Source organism: Sus scrofa, chromosome 7, assembly GCF_054392235.1.
Source record: "Sus scrofa isolate SSC_HxYL_T2T_F1_AM1 chromosome 7, Sscrofa_HxYL_maternal_Yorkshire_Landrace_v2.0, whole genome shotgun sequence".
NCBI classification, from domain to species: domain Eukaryota; kingdom Metazoa; phylum Chordata; class Mammalia; order Artiodactyla; family Suidae; genus Sus; species Sus scrofa.
In genome coordinates, this window is record NC_139389.1 from 97,028,832 (window position 1) to 97,049,325 (window position 20,494).

General features: G+C 43.9%; 1 protein-coding gene and 1 long non-coding RNA gene across 12 annotated transcripts in view; one reads left to right on the forward strand and one right to left on the reverse strand.

The window, feature by feature from the left end:
* Positions 1–1,989: 1,989 nt before the first annotated feature.
* The window catches only part of CHD2 (chromodomain helicase DNA binding protein 2), a 127,183-nt gene continuing 108,678 nt past the window's right edge, over positions 1,990–20,494 (reverse strand). For all 11 annotated transcript variants that reach the window (XM_084969370.1, XM_084969366.1, XM_021099370.2 and 8 more), the window contains 3 exons: positions 17,781–17,994; positions 11,946–12,192; positions 1,990–5,513 (listed from right to left, as the gene is read on the reverse strand). In XM_084969370.1, the coding sequence (XP_084825496.1) occupies positions 5,180–5,513; positions 11,946–12,192; positions 17,781–17,994 (795 nt within the window). In that variant the 3' untranslated portion in view covers positions 1,990–5,179. The remainder of the gene's footprint in view (positions 5,514–11,945; positions 12,193–17,780; positions 17,995–20,494) is intronic.
* LOC146401789 (uncharacterized) lies at positions 2,050–10,102 on the forward strand. The gene is made up of 2 exons (XR_014810936.1): positions 2,050–8,800; positions 8,847–10,102. It is a non-coding gene; the product is annotated as an uncharacterized LOC146401789 (long non-coding RNA).

The window sequence follows — 20,494 nt, forward strand, 5'->3', positions numbered from 1 at the left end:
TCTGTGAGCCTTGAAGGGGCCAGACTCTGTCTCCAAGTTTAGTTGGTTCCACTCCCTGCTGGGCGTTCCTCCTGTGTTTAATCGCCGCACAGAGCAGGCTTTGCAGAAACCTCCTTCCTGGGCTCCCAGGATGGACTGATTGTCTGGCTCGGGGTGGGGGGGGGGTGAGGGTTGCTATGTCTTAGGTCCCCCTGATCTCCCTTCCCTGAGCCAAGGACTGATGGACACTGTCTCCTTCCAGTTGACCCCCAGTGTGGACAAACTTTTTCCTTTTCTGCTTTCGGAGCTCTCACAAAGCCCAGCTGCCTCCTCCGTATGCAAATGAAGATGAAAAGGCCAGCTTCCCAATCACAGGCAGGCACTGACTTCCCTGCCCGCCCCCAGACCACTCCTGGCCCCTCAGGCCACCCTGGTGCGTGGGGTTAGTGAGGACCATGCTTTAAGCAACATCAGTTCCCTCTGGGGTCAGAAAAGAAATAAAGAAAAAGCACATGTGAACCCTCTGTGGGGCAGCTCTGGCTCCCAAGAAATGGCTGCCATTCTACCATTCTCAAGGTCAAAAGTCTGTAGGTCAGCGATTTGCCTGTGCTCCACACAAAACCCTGTCTCCCTGTACAAAACTGACCAGGGATCCCCAAGACCCACCCCAGGGGAGGGCTCCTGTTTTCTACAGGATAAAGAACTTTGATTCAGACAGGCCATGTCTCTTCCCCACTTCACAAGCAGAACAAATGCAGCTTGCAAGGTGACAGGAGCCTGGTGGGTTTTTAACCTCAAAACACAAGGGAAGGGCTGCCTCCAAGGCAAACCTGGTCCTGTTCCTTTAAGAGCCACAGGTTGGAGCTCAGCGCTGCCTGGCAAATTGCAGGGCCTTGTGTTTCACTAAGTGACCTTTCTGTTGGCGCTAATTGAGGACTTGCCTTGATGCCAGAGGAGCGAGGCCTCGCCAGGGAGCAGGGAGGGGCCTGGGCCTGCTCCTTCCAGTAAAAGGCAGGCGTTTTGGCAGCGGTCAGTTTAGAAGCCTGGTTGCTATTGTAAATCATAGACTGATTATTGCACTTGTTCTTAAAGTTTCCCAAAGTTGTTCCAGCCGAGCTGTGAGTTGCAACATGATTGTGCGTTAAGTTTATAGGCAGGAAGAACTCTCGGCTCTTCTTTGTGTCCAACTCCACAACTACAGGCGCTAAATCCAGGCACAGCCAGGGCAGCAGGACCCTACAACCACAGGTCCTGGGCTGACAGTCACAGGAATTAACCCTCAACTCTGAGTGGAAATGCAGTTTTATCTGTTATCAAGAATTAAGTGCTTCACAAGGACTGAAGTTTCGCTTCAAAGCCATTTAAGTGTTAGTAAAACCCCTCGGGCCTGGCAAACCTCTCTGACTTCTATTCAGACGGTTCTCCACTCGTGGGCTGTGGCTCCCTTCCTCTGTCTGGGCCTCGCAGGAGTTGGGCTGGCCCCTGTGCCAAATTGCTTGAGTTAACATTTGTGTCAGTGTTTCCATTATAAAGTGCTCTTTTCCCCTTCAAGAATATATAACCCAACTGTAAAATGACCCTCAGGGCTGCAGGCTGGCAGGCTCAGTGTTTTTATTTCCTCTGGGTAGAGGTGGCTGTAGGACCCCTGTTTGCACAGGCCTGGGTCTCCCGGGATCCTCCTGGGCACGAACAACATGGGAAATTGAGGGCTGCCCTGCTCAACTACTGGTGCCAACCCCTCCAGGTTCTCATCAAGGGTAGGGATGTGGGCTAAGATGACAGCTGCTGGGGTCAGGGACGCTGCTCAGAGGAAATGATAGAACCTGCAGTGTAAGATCCTGGACTCAACAGCACAACTGGTGCTCAGTAGCGAGGGGAGAAACATAACTTGAAAAGACTCCATTTCACAAGCTGTCAAAAAATCCCAATGACCCAGCAACCAGAGAAAGGGTGACGTGGAGGCATGTATGGTCACAGGGCACGCCAATGCAAAGCAACATGTTCGCCCAATTCTAAAAATCCTTAGTAACACTTTTTAATATATAAGAATCAAAAGTACAGCAGTTTTTACAATGTAGGAAAATTTAATACATACTATATAAACAACATTATTTACATCAGAAATCACTAGGACAGTGGCATTTTTCACAAATATAAATTAATTACTGTTTAGTCAACAGGTTTTAAAAGTCCACAATTTTACAATAAAGAAAAACCACCTGTCCCCAACCGAGCGGGGCACAGATGGACTAAAGCAGCCTGGACCCTTGGCCTGGATCTCCTCGCCCGACACGGTGGCCCTCAGATAAGCCAGAGGACCACTGGTGCTGGGCCCCGGGCCACCGCTCCTGCTGACGAGTGGGTTTTGGTCTGCAGGATTTCAGTGTCACTGCATCAATTCCTAACTGAATTGCATTTGCACCGCGCACCCTGATGCGACTCTCAGACATCAGGCTAGAGTGTCTGCAGCACGATATGGGAAGTGTTCTGGTCTCCCGTGGAAGGGCGTTAAGGAATGACTGAAAGGAGGCGGAGCCTGGGGCCATTTCTCTCTGCCATCTCCCTCAGACGGCGGGATGAGTCTGGGGTGACCATGTGCTGTTCCAGGGCGATGGTAGACACAGGAGCCCTTGTTCTCTGCCTTGGCCCTGGCTTTACCTAATAACTAAATCTTTGCAAGCCAGGACCCCTGGAATACCGTCCTCACAGATTCTGGGGGCAGCTTCTCCCCCCGACGAGGGAGGGAATTTCTACCTGTGCAAATTTCTGGTTTTGACAGAAGAATACAGTATTCATACTGATTTAGGGCAATGAGGAAACGCCTTTCTCCCAACCCACTCTTCAAACATATTCCAAAACCTAAAACAGATTCCTCCTATGGCGATACTGTACTTTTTTCAATTTAACACTGATCTGGCTGATACTGCCTTTTGCTATATGATATGGCACTAAAGTCCCAAATGTGAACAAAAGGAAGTTCCTTTTTCCTCATGATGAGACATCTTGGGGAATAACCCACATCTCCAATCAACAACTTCAGAGAAAAAACAAAACCTGATGAGTATTACAATGCAGACCCTCCGATTCCTCCTCCTGGCCTCTTCTAACTGAAAAGACATGACCTGACTTGCCACAGGGGATGCTGTGCTAGGGCCCACCCTGCTCACCCCAGGTCCCTTTGATGACTCAGGGATCCACACACCAACCTGGCTTGACCTTTGGCCTGGACGGGACAAACACAGGTAGTGTCGGTACTGTCAGCCCAGAGCCCCACTTGCTGCCAAGGCAGAGAGAGGATTTCCTATCTTCTCCCACCAGGCGGTCTCCATGTCCTGGGTGGGTGACTGCACCCAGGGGCTCCTCTGCGGTCCCTTGGGCTCTGCTCCAGGCATATGACATACAAGCCTAGGGTGAAGGACTGCAAGTACCAGGAGGAGATAGATGAGGAGCTGGTGCTCCCACTGAGCTCCCCACAAGCTGTGCAGGCCCAGCCTCTCACGCAGACCTCAGCACAGGCAAGCCCAAGGATGCTCTGGTCACAAAGCCACCTCGGCTTCACTGGCTGATGCAACCGCGGACATTCCTGGTAAAGGCATTACGGTGCTGCCCAGGACACCAGCAAGTAAGTGATAATGGTCAGTGTAGGGAGTTTAACCCTATGTATGCCCAACGGAAGGGTTTCCACCAGCTCTGAGCCTGGACACTTATAGGCACACACTGTGTGTACAAGTTAGTTATTCTGTCTCCATCTAGAAAGGCCTTTGGATACTCTAACAATACTGGCAAGCTATATTTAAAACGAATAGAACGGAAAGCCCAGAACCTGTAAAATGAAAGGAGCCTGCTTACTGGATGCAACCAACTTGCCTCCCGTCCTGACTCACTTCGACGCTAGTCAGCCTCTATCTACAGCTCAGTCACCCTGTCCTCGGTTGCTTCCTGCTTTGGAAAAAAACAATTTCACTTCAGTTTAGGCTTCACCTCATTCTAAAAGATACTGAATTCAATCCTAATGATCTGCAACAAGCAATGGAAAGGTGTTCACCACAGGTAACTTATTTTATCTGTCCACCCACCACACGAGTGGCAGGAGGTGTGTGATTCTGCGTCATCTATTCTTCAAGCTGTGCAAAACAAACTAGGATGCAGCTGCAGATGGTGACCCACTGCCACACTGAAGCGCCCCCAGCCCCTTGCTGCACTACCAACCCCCATGCTGGGAAACCTGGTCACCACTGCCCCAGCACCTGCCCTGGTGTTGCCAGCAAGCAGCTAGTCAGCAGGCCTGCTTCCTCACCCTCTCTCCTCCAGGCCAGAAACTTTTACTGCTCATCCCAGGAATTGGAAATCCACCAGGGATTCCAGTGACCTGGCCACACCCCCACCCGCCCCCACCCTGCATTCAGCCACTCCCAACGAAACAAGACTTCAATGCTGCCTAACTCACAGTCCTCAAAAGCCAGCCACACAGACCCTACTTCCCCTGGCACAGGAGGCAGAGGAGGTCCACTTGGGAGGCCAAAGCTTTTAAATGCACAGTGTGGGAAAGTTTAGTGTTGGTGGGGAAGTGGCCACTGTGGACGCTGTCTCCCCCGCTCTAGTTTCCCCCAACCCCCCCGCCCCCCCGCACCAAGGGTGTCACATAATGAGGCCCGAGTGTCATTTCTCCCAAGAACACACTTGAGGGGGGTACCTGCTCCCCTTCAAGTCCTATGATGCGAGACCCCACCCGCTCTCCCACGCCCTGCTCCCGTCAGCAGCATCCATCACGTCAGAGTGAACCACACCCCGAGCTGTCCAGCAGGTCCCGGCAGCCTTCATGCACATGTCCTTCCCTGACCACCGCACCAAGGGCCCGGCACAGTGACCCTGGCAACAAAACATTCACGACTCTGATCCCTTCTTCCTCCACTGGGAAAGAGCCTGTGAAGCTGGCACACACGCAGTCACCTCTTCCTCCTAGCACCCGTCAAAGGGGGGGGCCAGGACCAGGCCGGAATGGGATGGGGCGCCGAAGTGAAGGAGTAGTGACCGAGCGCAAGGCCTCCCACTCCTTGAAGTGCTCCTTAGCCGGCGAGCTGACAGGAGCAGCATGTCCAGAAACTCCACTCACTGGTCTAGAACTGGCTCCTGTTGGGTCAGACCAAAAACATCCAGGTGCTTAACAACTCTTGCTCTCCCCTTCATTCCAAGCCGTCCTTTATGTTTTCCTAACATTCCAGTTATAATCTGGGTTGTTTTTCTGTTCTAGTGATCTCTCCAAAGGAGACCTATGATCCAGGGGTGACTTGGAATCGTGAGGAGATTTCTGAGAAGGGGGCGATCGAGGATCTGAGACTGCGGGATGCAGGGGGGGCAGGGGCTGTTTATACTCCCCCAGTTTGTCTGTGTGGAAAGAGCGGTGATGGTCTGAGGGTCCCTGGCCATGGTAGCCCATAGGAGGGCGGTGATCAGACATCCGTCGGAAATCCTGCTGGTGGTAATTTTGGGGCCTGAATTCATCAGATCGCCTCCGCTTGGAGTCATGATGGTGCCTGAAACAGAGACACAAGGATCAGTGGAAAACCAAAGCCTGGTTCCTGCCCTCCCCCATCCTCCACAGGCTCCCAGCAAAGGACACTTCCAAGGACTCAAAGGTAAACACATTACTAGGAATGGAAAGAACAAAACTAAAGTAGTAATGAAGGGCTATTTTATAATTACTGGCAAAATACAGCCTATGAAATGACATAAGCCTCATCAGGTCTGCAATGAGACAAGTACACACTTGCGTCAGTGATGGCTTTGTAAACTCGTTCTTTTCAGGAAAACTGGCAAGGTCTACAATATCTTCATACTCCTTGACCCAGCCCAGGAGGAAAAGAGCCACAGAAATTATTTTGTAAGTTACCAGTAATAGCAAAAATGACAACCTAAATACTCAACAAAAAGTGCTGGGTTAATTATTTTAAAATTGACTCAAGGTGAAAAATATTACACTTTTTCATCAGGACCATGGCAAACTGCTTATTAATATTCTGTTAGAGTATTAAGAGAGAATTTGTATGAGTCAACAACGAAAAGACAAACAATCCACTTCAAAAATGGGCAAATGACCTGAATAGACATTTCTCCAAAGGAGATACACAAATGGCAACTAAGCACATGATAAGATGCTCAACATCTTTAATGAGCATTAATTACTAGGGAAATGCAAATCAAAACCACAGTAAGATACCACCTCACACTCATCAGGATGGTCACATGCAAAAAACAGAAAATAAATGTTGGTGAAAATGAGGGAAACTGCAACTCTCATACATAGCTGGTAGGAATGTAAAATGGTTCAGCCACAGTGGAGAACAGTTTGGTGGTTCCTAAAAAGTTAAACATAGAACTACCATATGCGTAACAATTCCAATCCCAGGTTATACACCCAAAAGAACTGAAAATAGGTTTTCAAACAAACACTTACACACCTTGTCACAGCAGCGTTAGTCACAAAAGCCAAAAGATGGAAAACCTTAAAATGCTTATCAATGGATGAATGAACGGAAAAACAAAATGTAGCCTGTGCATACAATGGCATATTATTCACCCATGCAAAAAAATGTACTGATAAAAGATACAATATGGATAAACCTCTAAAACATCATAAACGTCCAAAAATGCCAGCCACAAAAGGTCACACGTTGAATGATTCCATTTATGCAAAACATCCAGAATAAGTGTCTGTAGAAACAGAACGAGAAGATGGGTGGTTGCCAGGTGCTGGGGGGAGAGAATGGAGAGTAAGCACTGAGTGGTTACGGAGTTTTCTCTGGAGTGACAAGTGTCTTGGAACTTGGTAAAGGTAGTGGCTGCACAAAACTGTGAATGTACTAAAGCCACTGAATTGTTCCCTTTAAAATAACTAATTTATGTTATGTAAATTTCACCTGAATAAAAAATAAAAAAAGAGAGAGATGGGGAGAGGGAGGGAGGAAATGGGAAAGACACTGACCAGGTTCAAGCCAAGAAGGAGGAACAGGGACTAGATTTACTCTCCTGCTGAAACAACCAGAAAGGGACAAAATACATGGAACAATGGTTTTCAAGATAGCAGATGCCAGGGAACAAAGAACAGTGATCCCTAAAGGATGGGCAACTAATGACATAAGCCTTATAATCACCCCCACCTCACTGCCTTAAAAGAGCTTCTAGGTGCAACACAGGGAGGGGTAATCAGGAGAAGCGCAGCAGCCTTCCTAAGTTGGGGTGACAGCGGGGGCAGGGTTGTCAAGACAGCTGGAGTTCAAAGAACAGAGTGCAGAAGAAAAGAGTTCAGCAAAGACAAAGAAGTTCAAAGATCAGCAAAGTTCGCCCTTGAGAATTCACAACACCCCGCTCAGAGAGCGTATGTAGGGAAAGGACCCAAAGCCCAGAGGAAAACCACTGAGAAGGATGGGAGGTGCCAGTGCTCTGTGTACACAGAGAGCTGGACAGGGTCTGTGCTCACGAGCCAGTCTAAAAAACCTCAAGAGGGAGTTCCTGTCATAGCTCAGCAGAAATGAATCTAACTAGTATCCATGAGGATGTGGATTTGATCCCTGGTCTTGCTCTGTGGGTCAGGGACCCGGCATTGTTGTGAGCTGTGGTATAGGCTGCAGACATGGCTCAGATCTAGCACTGCTGTGGCTGTGGCATAGGGCTAGCAGCTGCAGCCCCAATTCTACCCCTAGCCTGGGAACTTCCATATGTTGTGGTGTGGCTTTAAAAAACAAAAAACAAAAAACAAACAAACAAAAAAAAACCAAAACAAAAACAAAAAAACACAAAAAAAAACCCTCAATATCCAAGGGGTACTGGTAGAGTCCCATGAGGGTCCTTGCCGTGGCAGTGGGGAATAGTGAGCCCTTGCCTAAGCACTGCTCCAGGTCTGCCTAACAAATCCAAACAGCAAGATATGAAAGAATCAAACTGTTTCCAAGTAACCTGTGTTTCATAACAAGGCTCCAGAATGTTTATAGGAATATAAAAACATCCAGCACTCAACTAGGTATCTAATCCAGAATTAGCAGGCATGGAGAAATAAAAGCAACAATAAACAAATAGGACCTTATCAAACTTAGAAGCTTTTACACTGCAAATGAAACCATAAATAAAAAGAAAAGGCAACCTACAGACTGAGAGAAAATATTTGCAAACACACCAACCAACAGGGCTTTGTTTCCAACATATACAAAGAGCTCACAGAACTAAATAACCAAAAAACCCCCACACAACCCAATCAAAAAATGAGCAGAAGACCTAAACAGACATTTCTCCAAAGAAGATATACAGATGGCCGATAGGCACATGAAAAGATGCTCAACATAACTAATTATTAGAAAAATGCAAACCAAAACTATACTAGTCAGGATGGCCAGAGGGTATGGAGAAAAGGGAACCCTCCTATACTGTTGGTGGGAATGTCAAGTGGTACAACCACTATGGAAAACAGTATGGAGGTTCCTTAAAAATTAAAAATAGAGTTGCCATATGATCCAGTAATCTCACTCCTGGGAATATATCCAGAGAAAACTCTTAATTTGCAAAGATACATTCACTCCAATGTTCACTGTAGCACCATTTAAAACAGCCAAGACATGGAAGCAACCTAAATGCTCATCAACAGATGAACAGATAAAGATGATGTGGTATCAATACACAATGCAATGTGACTCAGTCATAAAAAAGAATGAAATAGGGAGTTCCTGTTGTGGCACAGTGGTTAACGAATCTGACTAGGAACCATGAGGTTTCGATCCCTGGCCTTGCTTCGTGGGTTAAGGATCCGGTGGTGCCGTGAGCTGTGGTGTAGGTCGAAGACTCGGCTCGGATCCCGCGTTGCTGTGGCTCTGGTGTAGGCCAGCGGCTGCAGCTCCGATTCGACCCCCTAGCCTGGGAACCTCCATATGCTGCGGGAGCGGCCCTAGAAAAGGCAAAAAGACAAAAATAAATAAATAAATAAATAAAAATTAAAAAGAACGAAATAATGCTATTTGCAGTAACATGGATGGACCTAGAGATCACCATACTAAGCAAAATAAGTCAGAAAGTCAAATACCACATGATATCACTTATATGTGGAATCTAAAATATAATACAAATGAAATTATTTACGAAACAGACTCACATACACAGAAAACAAACTTATGGCTACCAAAAAGGAAAAGTAGAGAAGGGATAAATTAAGAGTTTAGGACTAGCAGATAGAAACTACTATATGCAAAATAGATAAACAACAAGGTCTTACTGTATAGCACAGGGAACTATATTCAATATTCTGTAATAAACCATAATAGAAAAGAAAATGAAGAGAACATATAAATAACTGAATCACTCTGTTGGACATCAGAAACTAATACACTATAAATCAACTATACCCATTTTAAAAAAATTTTTTTTAAATTACCAGGCATGGAAAGAACCAGGAAAATATGACCCATAAGGAGGAGATTCGAGCAACTGAAGCTGACCCAGTGATAGAATTAGCAGACAAGGATATAAAAACCATGTTTAAACTGTGTATCAGATTTGAAAAGATCAAAGCAAGACATGAAAAAAATTAAAAAAAAAAAAAAGGACCCAAAGGCAATTTCTAGAGATAAAACTACAATGCGAAAAATTTAAAAAATTAGAATTTCCCTGGTGGCTTAGCAGGTTCAGGATTTGGTGTTGTCACTGCTAAGGCTCGGGTTTAATCCCTGGCCCTGGAATTTCTGCATGCTGCTGGTGCAACTGGAAAGAAAAAGAAAAAGAAATACAAGATATACTAAATGGGACTCAAGGAAGATTAGACACTGAAAAAGAATGTAATAGTAAGCTTGAAGACAAAGCAATAGAAACTATCCAAATGAGGAGTTCCCATAGTGGCTCAGTGGTTAATGAACCTGACTAGTAACTATGAGGTTGCAGGTTTGATCCCTGGCCTCGCTCAGTGGGTTAAGGATTCAGCGTTGCCGTGAGCTATGGTATAGTCGCAGATGCGGCTTGGATCTCATGTTTCTGTGGCTGTGGCATAGGCCAGCAGCTGTAGCTCTTTGGATCCCTAGCCTGGGAACCTCCATATGCCAGGGGTGCAGCCCTAAAAAGACAAAAGACAAAAAAAAAAAAAAAGAAACTATCCAAATGAAACAGAGAAAATACGGTTTTAAAAAATAAACAAAGGAGTTCCCGTCATGGTGCAGTGGTTAACAAATCTGACTAGGAACCATGAGGTTGCAGGTTCAATCCCTGGCCTTGCTCAGTGGGTTAAGGATCTGGCGTTGCCGTGAGCTGTGGTGTAGGTCGTAGATGCAGCTCGGATCCCGAGTTGCTGTGGCTCTGGTGTAGGCCGGCAGCTACAGCTCCAATTCGACCCCTAGCCTGGGAACCTCCATATGCCGCAGGAGCAGCCCTAGAAAAGACAAAAAGACAAAAAAAAAAAACAAAAAAAGACCCCAAAGCCTCCATGAGTTGTGAGACAGGTGCAATTGGAATCTTCAGAGGAGAGAGTAAGGGAACAAAAAAAAGTATTTGAAGAAATAATGGTAAAAAATGTTTCCAAATTTGATAAAATGATAAACCTATAGTTCCAAGAATTCCCAATCACAAAAAAATATATTATAATCAAATTGCTAAAAACCAGTGATGAAGAAAAGAGCACATTCTGTAAAGAGGAATAAAAATAAAGACGATAGTTTTTTTTTAAAATCAGTGAACACTACAAGTAGAGAGTAGAGGAACATCTTTAAAGTACTGAAAAGAAGTGTCAATCTATAAATTCATACCCAGCAGAAATATCTTCCATAAATGAAGGCAAAATAAAGACTTTCTCAGACATACAAACACTGAAAGAATTTACCAGCAGACCCACACTAAAGCAAAAGTCCTTCAGGCAGAAGAATGATACAAAACGGAAATACAGACCCACACAAAGGAATGTAGGGCAAATGCCCACTGGAGCCAGGCCAGACAAGATGATATAAAAGAGTGAGGGGTGTAGACCCTTCCTAACAGACGAAGCTGCTATTTAGCCACAGCTGCTACACTAAAGCAGCCTGGTGTTATCAGACCCTCTGAAAAGAAAGCAGGATACAGAGATGTTTATATGCAATTCAAACCATGTCTAGCATGCCTAAGGAAAACCAAAGATGTTTAGGAGGTTAAAATATAGCCATGTCTTGAAATTAAGAAGAACAGATAAAAACCTCTTTAGTCCTTCCTGTACTTGCTAACTCTCACATTTACTCTCATAAAACCTTGGCTTATCACATCATGATATCCTTGTAGAGAAGGCACAACTTCAAAAGGTTTTGACCCTTAAACTGTGGGCACCTAAAACACAAGGACCACAGGCTGGGACCCATCCTGGGATCCCTGCTACCTGATGTATCCAAGAGCCTAGCACAGAGCTTAATAATTTTGGCTGCTGATTCTAATATTTTATGGCTTCCACTTCTCTAGATTTCCTCAGTGGATGGCAGAAAACTCTTCTTGCACAAGCATACTGATGAATCCACAAATGGCTCCTTAGCCCAGAGAATAAAATTAAAACCTGTAACATGGTTTTCAAGGCCCCCTGACTATACAACCTGTTAATCCTCTGGGCATCCTATCCTGGGTGCCTATCCTTGACCTGGGCCTGTGATGCCTATTCCATTTCTCTCTGCTTAGCTGACTCCAAAGGGCCCAACTCAAGAATTACCAGCCTCTCCTCTTCCTTAGCCCTCAGGAAAAACTCAAAAATCCCTTCTTTAAACCATCCACTCAGCACACAATGTCAGCTGCCTACATCATGCTTTATCCCCAACACTCTGAAGATGCCTTGATGGCAGAAATGCTGGACCACGCTTGGGACCATGCCTAACACATGATAAGAATGAGCATCTGATGGATAAACGCATTAAGTTTGTATTGCCTGTTTCTCCCCCAAGAGCTCCTGACAGAAGTCAGTGCCTGGTGTCTGAGGGCCTTCTGCATACCTGTCATAATAATCTCTGTGTCCCCGGTGGTCGCGGTCACTGCTGTACTGGTCATAAGGTCTCTTTCTAGACAAGTTGTTGGGTCGATAGCTCCCTGAACGGTGGGCATCCATGTGTCTCCGGTCCCCATAATGGTGGTCCTTGTACCAGTGCTGTTCGTACTGATGGTGCCTGTCACTGCCCCAGGGCGGATTGTTATTGCCACCACCATAGTTGAACTTTCTTTCCCTCTGCCAGTCGCCTCGATCTGCAGGAAAAGAAGTAATGGTTCCATGACTGCGAGAAACGGCTGAATTTCACTTCCACTGAAGTTTAAAATGAAAAAGGCTGACACATGTTACAAACAGACATTACAATTCCTCCTTCTTGGCCTTTTTACTGCTGGTTAATACACAAGTAATGAGTCCTACATTCTTTTCCCAAATTTTTGAGGCAAAAGAAAATTCACCACCTTTCTCTGAAATCTTAGGAACTGTTGCTTTTCATTTTCTACACCTGCTTACCTTCCAATCTGGGGCAGACCCTTAAAATGAAATTTCACAAAAAAACAAACAAAAAAACCCCAAGCCAAACATTAATTCAGAAAAAGGCACTGCTGAGTTTCACTGCCACAAGGCTTACAATAATTTTCTGTTTACATATCTACAGGATATTTACCTCCTGGTACCATCAGTTGTGCTTCATCCCTGAAAATCATTCTAGACTATACTTACTGATTCTACTATTCTTCCTCTGCCCACACCAAAAGAATGGCACTCCTCCTGTAAAAAGTGCTTTTTCTAACTTTAGATTCTGTAATTCTCAAAAATAGAGCCAAATTCAAATTTGTTTTAGCTTGCACAGCCTCCCTTTTTCCCTGAGGAGAAGGATCATGCTTATTTGAATTAGAAAAGGCAGTGAATGGAGTTCCCATCATAGCACAGCAGAAATGAATCCAACTAGGAACCATGAGGTTGCAGGTTTGATCCCTGGCCTCACTCAGTGTGTAGAGGATCTGGCGTCGCCGTGAGCTGTGGTGTAGGTCACAGGATGCAGCTCGGATCCGGCATTGCTTGCTGTGACATAGGCTGGCAGCTGCAGCTCTGATTTGGCCCCTTGCCTGGGAACTTCCTTGTGCTGCAAGTGTGGCTGTAAAAAGCAAAAAAAAAAAAAAAGAAAAGAAAAGAAAGAAAAAGGCAGTGAAAATACAGAATTCCAGGAATGTAGACTACAGTGGGTTGAAACGTGGTCCCCAAAATGTATGTCCACTCGAAACCTATGAGTGTGACTTTATTTGAAAATAGGATCTCTGAAGTTGTAATTATGTAATTATATTGTAATTATTGATCTCGAGTTGAAATCATCTTGGGTTTACATCAGGCCCTAAATCCAATGACAAATATCCTTTTAAGAAAAAGGCAGAGGTAAATTTGGAACAAAAATACATATAGAGGAAAGACATTTAGAGATGAAGACTGAGACTGGAGTGGTACAGCCAAAAGCCAAAACATCAAGGACTGTTGGCAGGACATCATAAGCCAGGACAGAAGCATGGAACAGTTTTGCCCTTAAGCCCTCTGGAAGGAACCAACCCTGCTGATTTCAGAGACCTACCTCCAGAACTATGAGAAAATATATTTCTGTTATTTTCTTCTATTTTTTATTTTTTGCTTTTTAGGGCCACACCCACGGCATTGCAGAGGTTCCCAGGCTAGGGGGTCGAATCCAAGCTACAGCTGCCAGCCTATACCACAGCCACAGCAACGCAGGATCCGAGCTGCATCTGCGACCTACACCACGGCTCATGGCAGCTCTGGATCCTTAACACACTGAGCGAGGCCAGGGATCAAACCCTGGTTCCTAGGAACTCCCATTTCTGTTATTTTAAACTGCTCAGTTTGTAGTACTTTGTCACAAGAGTATCAGGAAGCTAATACAGAGGCTTAACCAGTAGGAACCTCGTGGCCTCATGATAAACCCATCGTTTAGCTACAATTTGTTAAGACCAAACACGTCACCAAATAAATCTCTCTCTACTCATTCTGTTGGCCATCTAGCATCTTTCTACAGAACCAAAGAGGAATGCCATAAAGGAACCTGTGCACCTTAGATATGTATACCATTAAATAACCAGGGGCTTAAATTCATTACTGACCCAGGGTAGAGCAGGCCAAAGAACCAAGAAGTAAAAAACTTTTGACTATTCAACCTAAGAATTAACAAACAACAGACAGACACCTTCACAACATGAAAGGATCATTTGAAGAGGGCTTCAAACCAACTAGGAAGTAAGATTTCAAGCAGGGTGTCAATGCCTGTGGTATAGTAGAGATGCTTAATCTCAAGCCAAGTCATTTATTTCCAGAGAAAGTAAACAGTGTGTTTCCTCTTGGACCCTCCATGGTCCTGACTACTAAGGAGAGGGGTGAGAAGTTCAAAGTTTAAATAAAAAAGCACGGTTAGCTTAATAAGAAGAGTTCTTCTAAAGGATCAGACTATAAAATCAGTGACATCACATGAATGACATAAAAACAGTCTAAGCCCAGTGTAACTAATACAACTACATCTAAGAACATGGAAACATTTCCCAACCACCTTGTACAGTCATTACCTGCTGCCCACACTGCCCCCCCCCAAATAAAACAGTGGCCAATTAACTTAGATTTTTAAGATTAAAATACATGGAACTTCTGCTTCCAGGTAATTTAGAGTAGTTGCAGCAGAATTACACTCTGCCAAGAACAGTAAGAAATGCCAGATAAACAGAAAATAATCTGTTTAAAGACATCAAAGAGCAGCCAAAGCAATGAAGACTAGAAGGAATAAGATTCCAAAGAGGAGTAAACCTCAAAGAGGTGGTAAGAGTTGATTTCTGCAGCCACTGGAAAGATCTGTGATTCTGAACACAGGCAAGAAGCAGAATATCTGGGCTTTTCCCAGCAGAGAACCACTGCTAGAGAAACAGAAACAGCAGCAGAGCCTTTGTTGGTCTTTCTAGGCTAGAGGGACCCTGGAAGCTTGAGGGACTTCAAACACACAGCCAGCTTTCCCTTAGAACATTTGCTGAATCTGAACGGAGCAGGAAACTAAAAAGCTGAGCTGGAGACCTTCTGAAAAGCAGAGTGGTTCAGGGCTGTCTCATGGTGCCAAGGAAACCAAGATCTGCATTTAAGACCTGCCAGTGGGGAGGAGAAGAGTGCAGCAGGCCATCTGCCTGAGGACCCTGGAGAGCCAAGCCCCAGGAACAGGGGGGGACCAAAGGCAGGCTAAACTGAGACAATGTGCCTGGAGAGGGAAAAGTAAATCCTCTCTGGGGAAAAGTGACATCATCTGGAGCGTCTAAAAATTTAAAAACAGAACTAGGCACATGCCAAAAGACAGGACTGTATGACTGAAAACCAAGAGGAAAAAAAAAAGCAGACAATACAAAATGGCTTACAATAATTCAGATATTAGAGTGAGCAGGCAAGAATTTTTCAATACCTATAATTAATGTGTTCCAAAAAACAGGAAAAGATGGAGAAAATCGATTTTCTAAAAGCTTGAGAATTTTATCAGAAGACTAAGCTGTACTCAAAAAAAAAAAAAAAAAAAAATCAAATAGAATCCCAACAGTGAAGTTTAGAAAGAAACGTATATTTTATTTTGATCAATATGGAATATTGGCTCTTTGTAAAATCTTATATTATGCTTCTATATAAATAGTATTCTTCTTAGGTTTTATTCTATATGCTTTCTTCCTTCTTATTACTTTTGTCTCTAAAAGTATTCATGCTCATTGTAACCAGTGAAGTTAATACAGAATGAAGAAATTATTAATTTCCTCCAATCCCACATTTTTACCAGCCTAAGGTAACTGCTATTGTATGTATGCTTTCACATCTTTTCCTATGCTTATAGAAATATATTATTCAAATATGATGTAAAACAGTTTGGTGATTCCTCAAAAAGTTAAACACAGAATTATCACATGACCCAGCAACTTCATGCTCCTAAGTATACACCTAAAAGAACTAAAAACAGGTACTCTAATAACTGTACACAAATGAGCTCAACTGTACAATTCACAACAGCCAAAAAGCAGAGATAATTCAGATGTCCATCAACTAATCAACGAAAAAACTGTAGCTTAACCATACAATGGGGTATTACTCCATTATTCCCAGAAAGAAATGAAATACTGATACATGCTACAACAAGGATGGGCCTTGAAAACAGAAGCCAAGTGAAAGAAGCCAGACACATATTGTATGATTCTGTGTGAATCCATTAATAAAAGTATCCAGAATAAGTAAATCCAGACACAGAAGACAGACTGGTGGTAGTCCAGTCAGGAGCTGGGGAGAGGGCAGAAAGAATAAGTAGTGACTGCATAATGGTTACAGGGTTTTCTTTGGGGTGATCAAAAGTGTTTTGGAACTTGATACAGGTGGTAACTGTGAGAATGTACTAAGTGCCACTGAACTGCTCATTTATTTTTATTTTTATCTTTTTTTTGTCTTTTTTGCTATTTCTTTGGGCCGCTCCTGCGGCATATGGAGGTTTCCAGGCTAGGGGTCGAATCGGAGCTGTAGCCACCAGCCTATGCCAGAGCCACAGCAACGCGGGATCCGAGCCACATCTGCAACCTACACCACAGCTCACGGCAACGCTGGATCGTTGACCCACTGAGCAAGGGCAGGGACCGAACCCTCGACCTCATGGTTCCTAGTGGGATTCGTTAACCACTGCCCCACGACGGGAACTCCTGAACTGCTCATTTAAAATGGTTAAGCTTATGTTATTTGATTTTCCCCTGAATAAATTTAAACACACAACAGGATTTTGTTGCTAGTGCTGCTTTTTTTCCTTTTTTTTTTAACCTATAAAGCCAGCTCATTCTTTTTAATATTGTAAATAAGAGTACAGATGCCCTCTATTCATCTGACCATTCTATCAATGGGCAGTCATATATCCAGCTTTTTGCCATTATAAGTCAGTAACAGCATCCTCATGCATGTATGTGTTTACATTTCTACAGAAGAGAATCCCAGAAAGGGAGTGTCTAAAATGTATTTAGATATTTCAGATTATTTTCTAGAAAGACTGTAGCAATTCATACTCTGAGCAATTTGTGTGAACTTCGCTGTTTTAATTTTTATTGATCTGAATGGGTAAAAAAATTGGTTAACTTATTGCTGCTTTAATTTACATTTCCCTAATAACAATGTTGATTACCTCGTCATATTGGCCATTTGAATCTCCTCTTCTATAGGAATTACCTGACCTTTGCTTATTTTTTATTTGGTTATCCTTCTGTTAATAATTTATAAGAGGTTTTCATATTAGCAGTTTTAACCATTCAACTGTTGTATATAATGTAAACATTTTCCTTCAGTCTCTCATATGTCTTTTGTTTATAGTGGCTGTGTTCTTAAAAGTTGAATTAGCTGCCTTTTGAATCTTTATTTCCAATTCTATCTCACTGAGAAAAAAAGAGGTCAATAAAAGTGATGGAGAAAATAAAGCACAAAGGTCCAGATACCATCTTTGGAAAACAACATGATTCTTCTTTAGGCACCTCTTTTTTTTTTTTTTTTGGTCTTTTTAGGGCCACACCTGTGGCATATGGAGGTTCCCAGGCTAGGGGTCGAATCGGAGCTGTAGCCAATGGCCTACATAACAGCCATAGGAATACCAGATCCGAGCCACATCTGCAACCTACACCACAGCTCATAGCAATGCCGGATCCTTAACCCACTGAGCAAGGTCAGGGATTGAACCTGCATCCTCATGGATACCAGTGAGATTCGTTTCCGCTGAGCCACGACAGGAACTCCCTGGCACCACTTTTTAAAACTCAACTTAATGACCCACCTGCATTACTGAAGTGTCTCTTGTTGGGGTGATTGTAGTTATCTCTTGGGTGTCCATGCATCTGTGGGCCATGAGAGGCAGGCAAATGAGGCTTCTGAGGGTGAAGGTTGTGTGGGGTGTGAGACTGAGACATCAGGGAATCCCGACTTGAACCTGAGGCCTCTGGTCGAAATGGTTTCTTACCACCAATCGCATCATCTTTCTTCTTTTGCTCCTATAGAGTAAGAGGAAACCAAAGACTCTCAGGATCTCAAGCGGAATTCCCAAGAACAGTAAAAACATCATCACCTTTAAATACTTCCCTTCTGACCTCTGACAAGTCTCTCTTCGCTTCCCTGCCATTAACTACCTTCTTAGGAAAAAATGCTCATAAACCCCCTGAGCTCTCAGAGCATGAACAACTTCATAGAGCTCCACCTGCTGCTCAACCCCAGTATACCAGGCCACTACAAGGAAGCCCATCTCCACTGACCGGGACCTGTCAGAACAGGGGCACGGACCACTGGACATCATTGCACAGGGTAAGGAACAGGTGCCCAGACTGTCAGCTTTCTCAGAGATTGCTCTTGGGTCACATAAAACTAAGACCACTAACTTCCTGAGGCTAACTAGAACCAACCACTTCTGAGTGGTCCAGTAGGAACTAGTTTCCATGCCAAAGTCATCAAGCTAAACAACTACATGTTTGTTACACCATTATCTTTACCACACAAGCGAAATTTTCAACACAAAGACAACAGAAAAAAAAAAAAGAAATGTGAAGTGACCTAAAATCTCACCACCAAAGGAATTACTGTTAATACATTGGTCCATGTCTTTCTGAGCCATTTTGTGTGTTTATTTATATTCAGTAGTCCCCCTTTATATACAGCAGTCCAGTCCCCCTTACCCATGGGAGATACATCCAAGACCCCAGACGGATGCCTGAAACGGCCAATAGTACTGAACCCTGTATATAGGTACATATCTAAGACAGTTTAATTTACAAATTAGGCATAATAAGAGAATATCTGAATTGCTAGCATCACTACTCCTATGCTTTGGGACTATTACCAAGTGAAGTGAGGATTACCTGAACACAAGCACTGTGATAACACAACAGTCAGTCTGACCGCCAAGAGGGCTACTTAATGGGCAGGGAGCACATGCAGTGTGGATACGCTGGACAAAGGGACCATTCATGTCCCAGACAGGACAGAGCAGGGCAGCATGAGATTTCATCATGCCACTCAGAACAGTGTGCGATTTAAAACTTATGAATTGTTTATTTCTGGCATTTTCCACTTAGTATTCTCAGACCATAGTTGACTGTGGGTTAACTGAAACCATGGAAAGCAAAACCACAGTAGAGGAAATTGTGTGTGTGCACGTGTGTGTTTTCTTAGAACAAAATTATTTGACAGTCTTTTTTCACTTAATGTATTGTGAAAAATCTTATGTGAATACTTATTTCCACAGTATTTATGTACTCCCTGATATGGCTATATCAAGTCATTTCCACATAAACATGTTTAAATCCTTAATTATTGCCTTCAACTAAATTCTTAGAAGGAGAATTGCATGTTTTGGTCTTTTGGTCAATCTTACTGGACTGTCCCCTAGAAAGGTTGTGAATATATACTATACTACTTCTGTGAGTCACGCCGCATTCTAACTTCTGACACCAAGACTAATAAAGCCCTTTAACCCTTGACATCATTTGCCCAACTTCAAACACTCATCCTAATTTTCACTCTCTCCTAAAGGGCCTTTCCCAACTATTTTATTCCCTCCTGGGGCCCTTCCTGGCTAGTCATTCAAAGACTTTTTACAATGCATAAAATTTATGCTAACATTCAGTAATATTAACCTATTATCCTGTATACTACTGCTATATCACATTCTTCCATGTAAAATTCAATTACAGACTACTTGAGGGCGCTACTCTACAATGGAACACACTGCTGGGCAAAGGATATATTTATGCAACAAGTACTTCTGAGCACCAGAGCTATGCCTGGCACCACTGCAGGTGCTGATGACACAGAAGAGGATGAGAGACATAAAACCTCTGCCTTCACAGAGCTGACATGATAGTGAAGCGAGTATTAAATGTTTCAAGACTGGCCCTACATGACTAATCTGGGTCAGCAGATCTGCAAAAGGACACACCCACACAAGGAACGGGCCAAGTCACTTTGTGTCCATCCCCCTACAGCAAAGAAGGGGAGGCAGCTTCTGGGCCCCTCCTCATGTTCACTCCTTTAGATGAGCACTTGGGACCCTATGTACAAAAGCTGGAAGGACAAGTACACATGGCCCAGAAAAGAAGAGAGAAAGTATGTGCTGCCCATAACTTTGTTACATATCAGAAGTCATGTTTGTAAACTACCATAAGACTTGAGTACATGGAAGAAAAAGCCTGGTGAATAAATGTTTTCAGGACTTAAAAACAGAGTAATCTCTTGTGAGGATTTCAACACTGTCTGGTTCTAGTACACTGGCTATTTTATCCATTGGGTCTTAATTGCTAGTTTAACTACTAGCAGAGCACCTGGACAAACTGTACTGCTAGCAGGGTGAAGAGGCCCACTGTACAAGACAGGATAGGCCCTGGGGAGTCTTGCACCCCCTCTTGGACCTGGACCTCCATCTGTAAAGTAAGGCAGAGAACCAGTGACCTTTCTAGTACCAACTTCCTTACAATTCTATGATCATCTCCCCAGAAAAAAAAA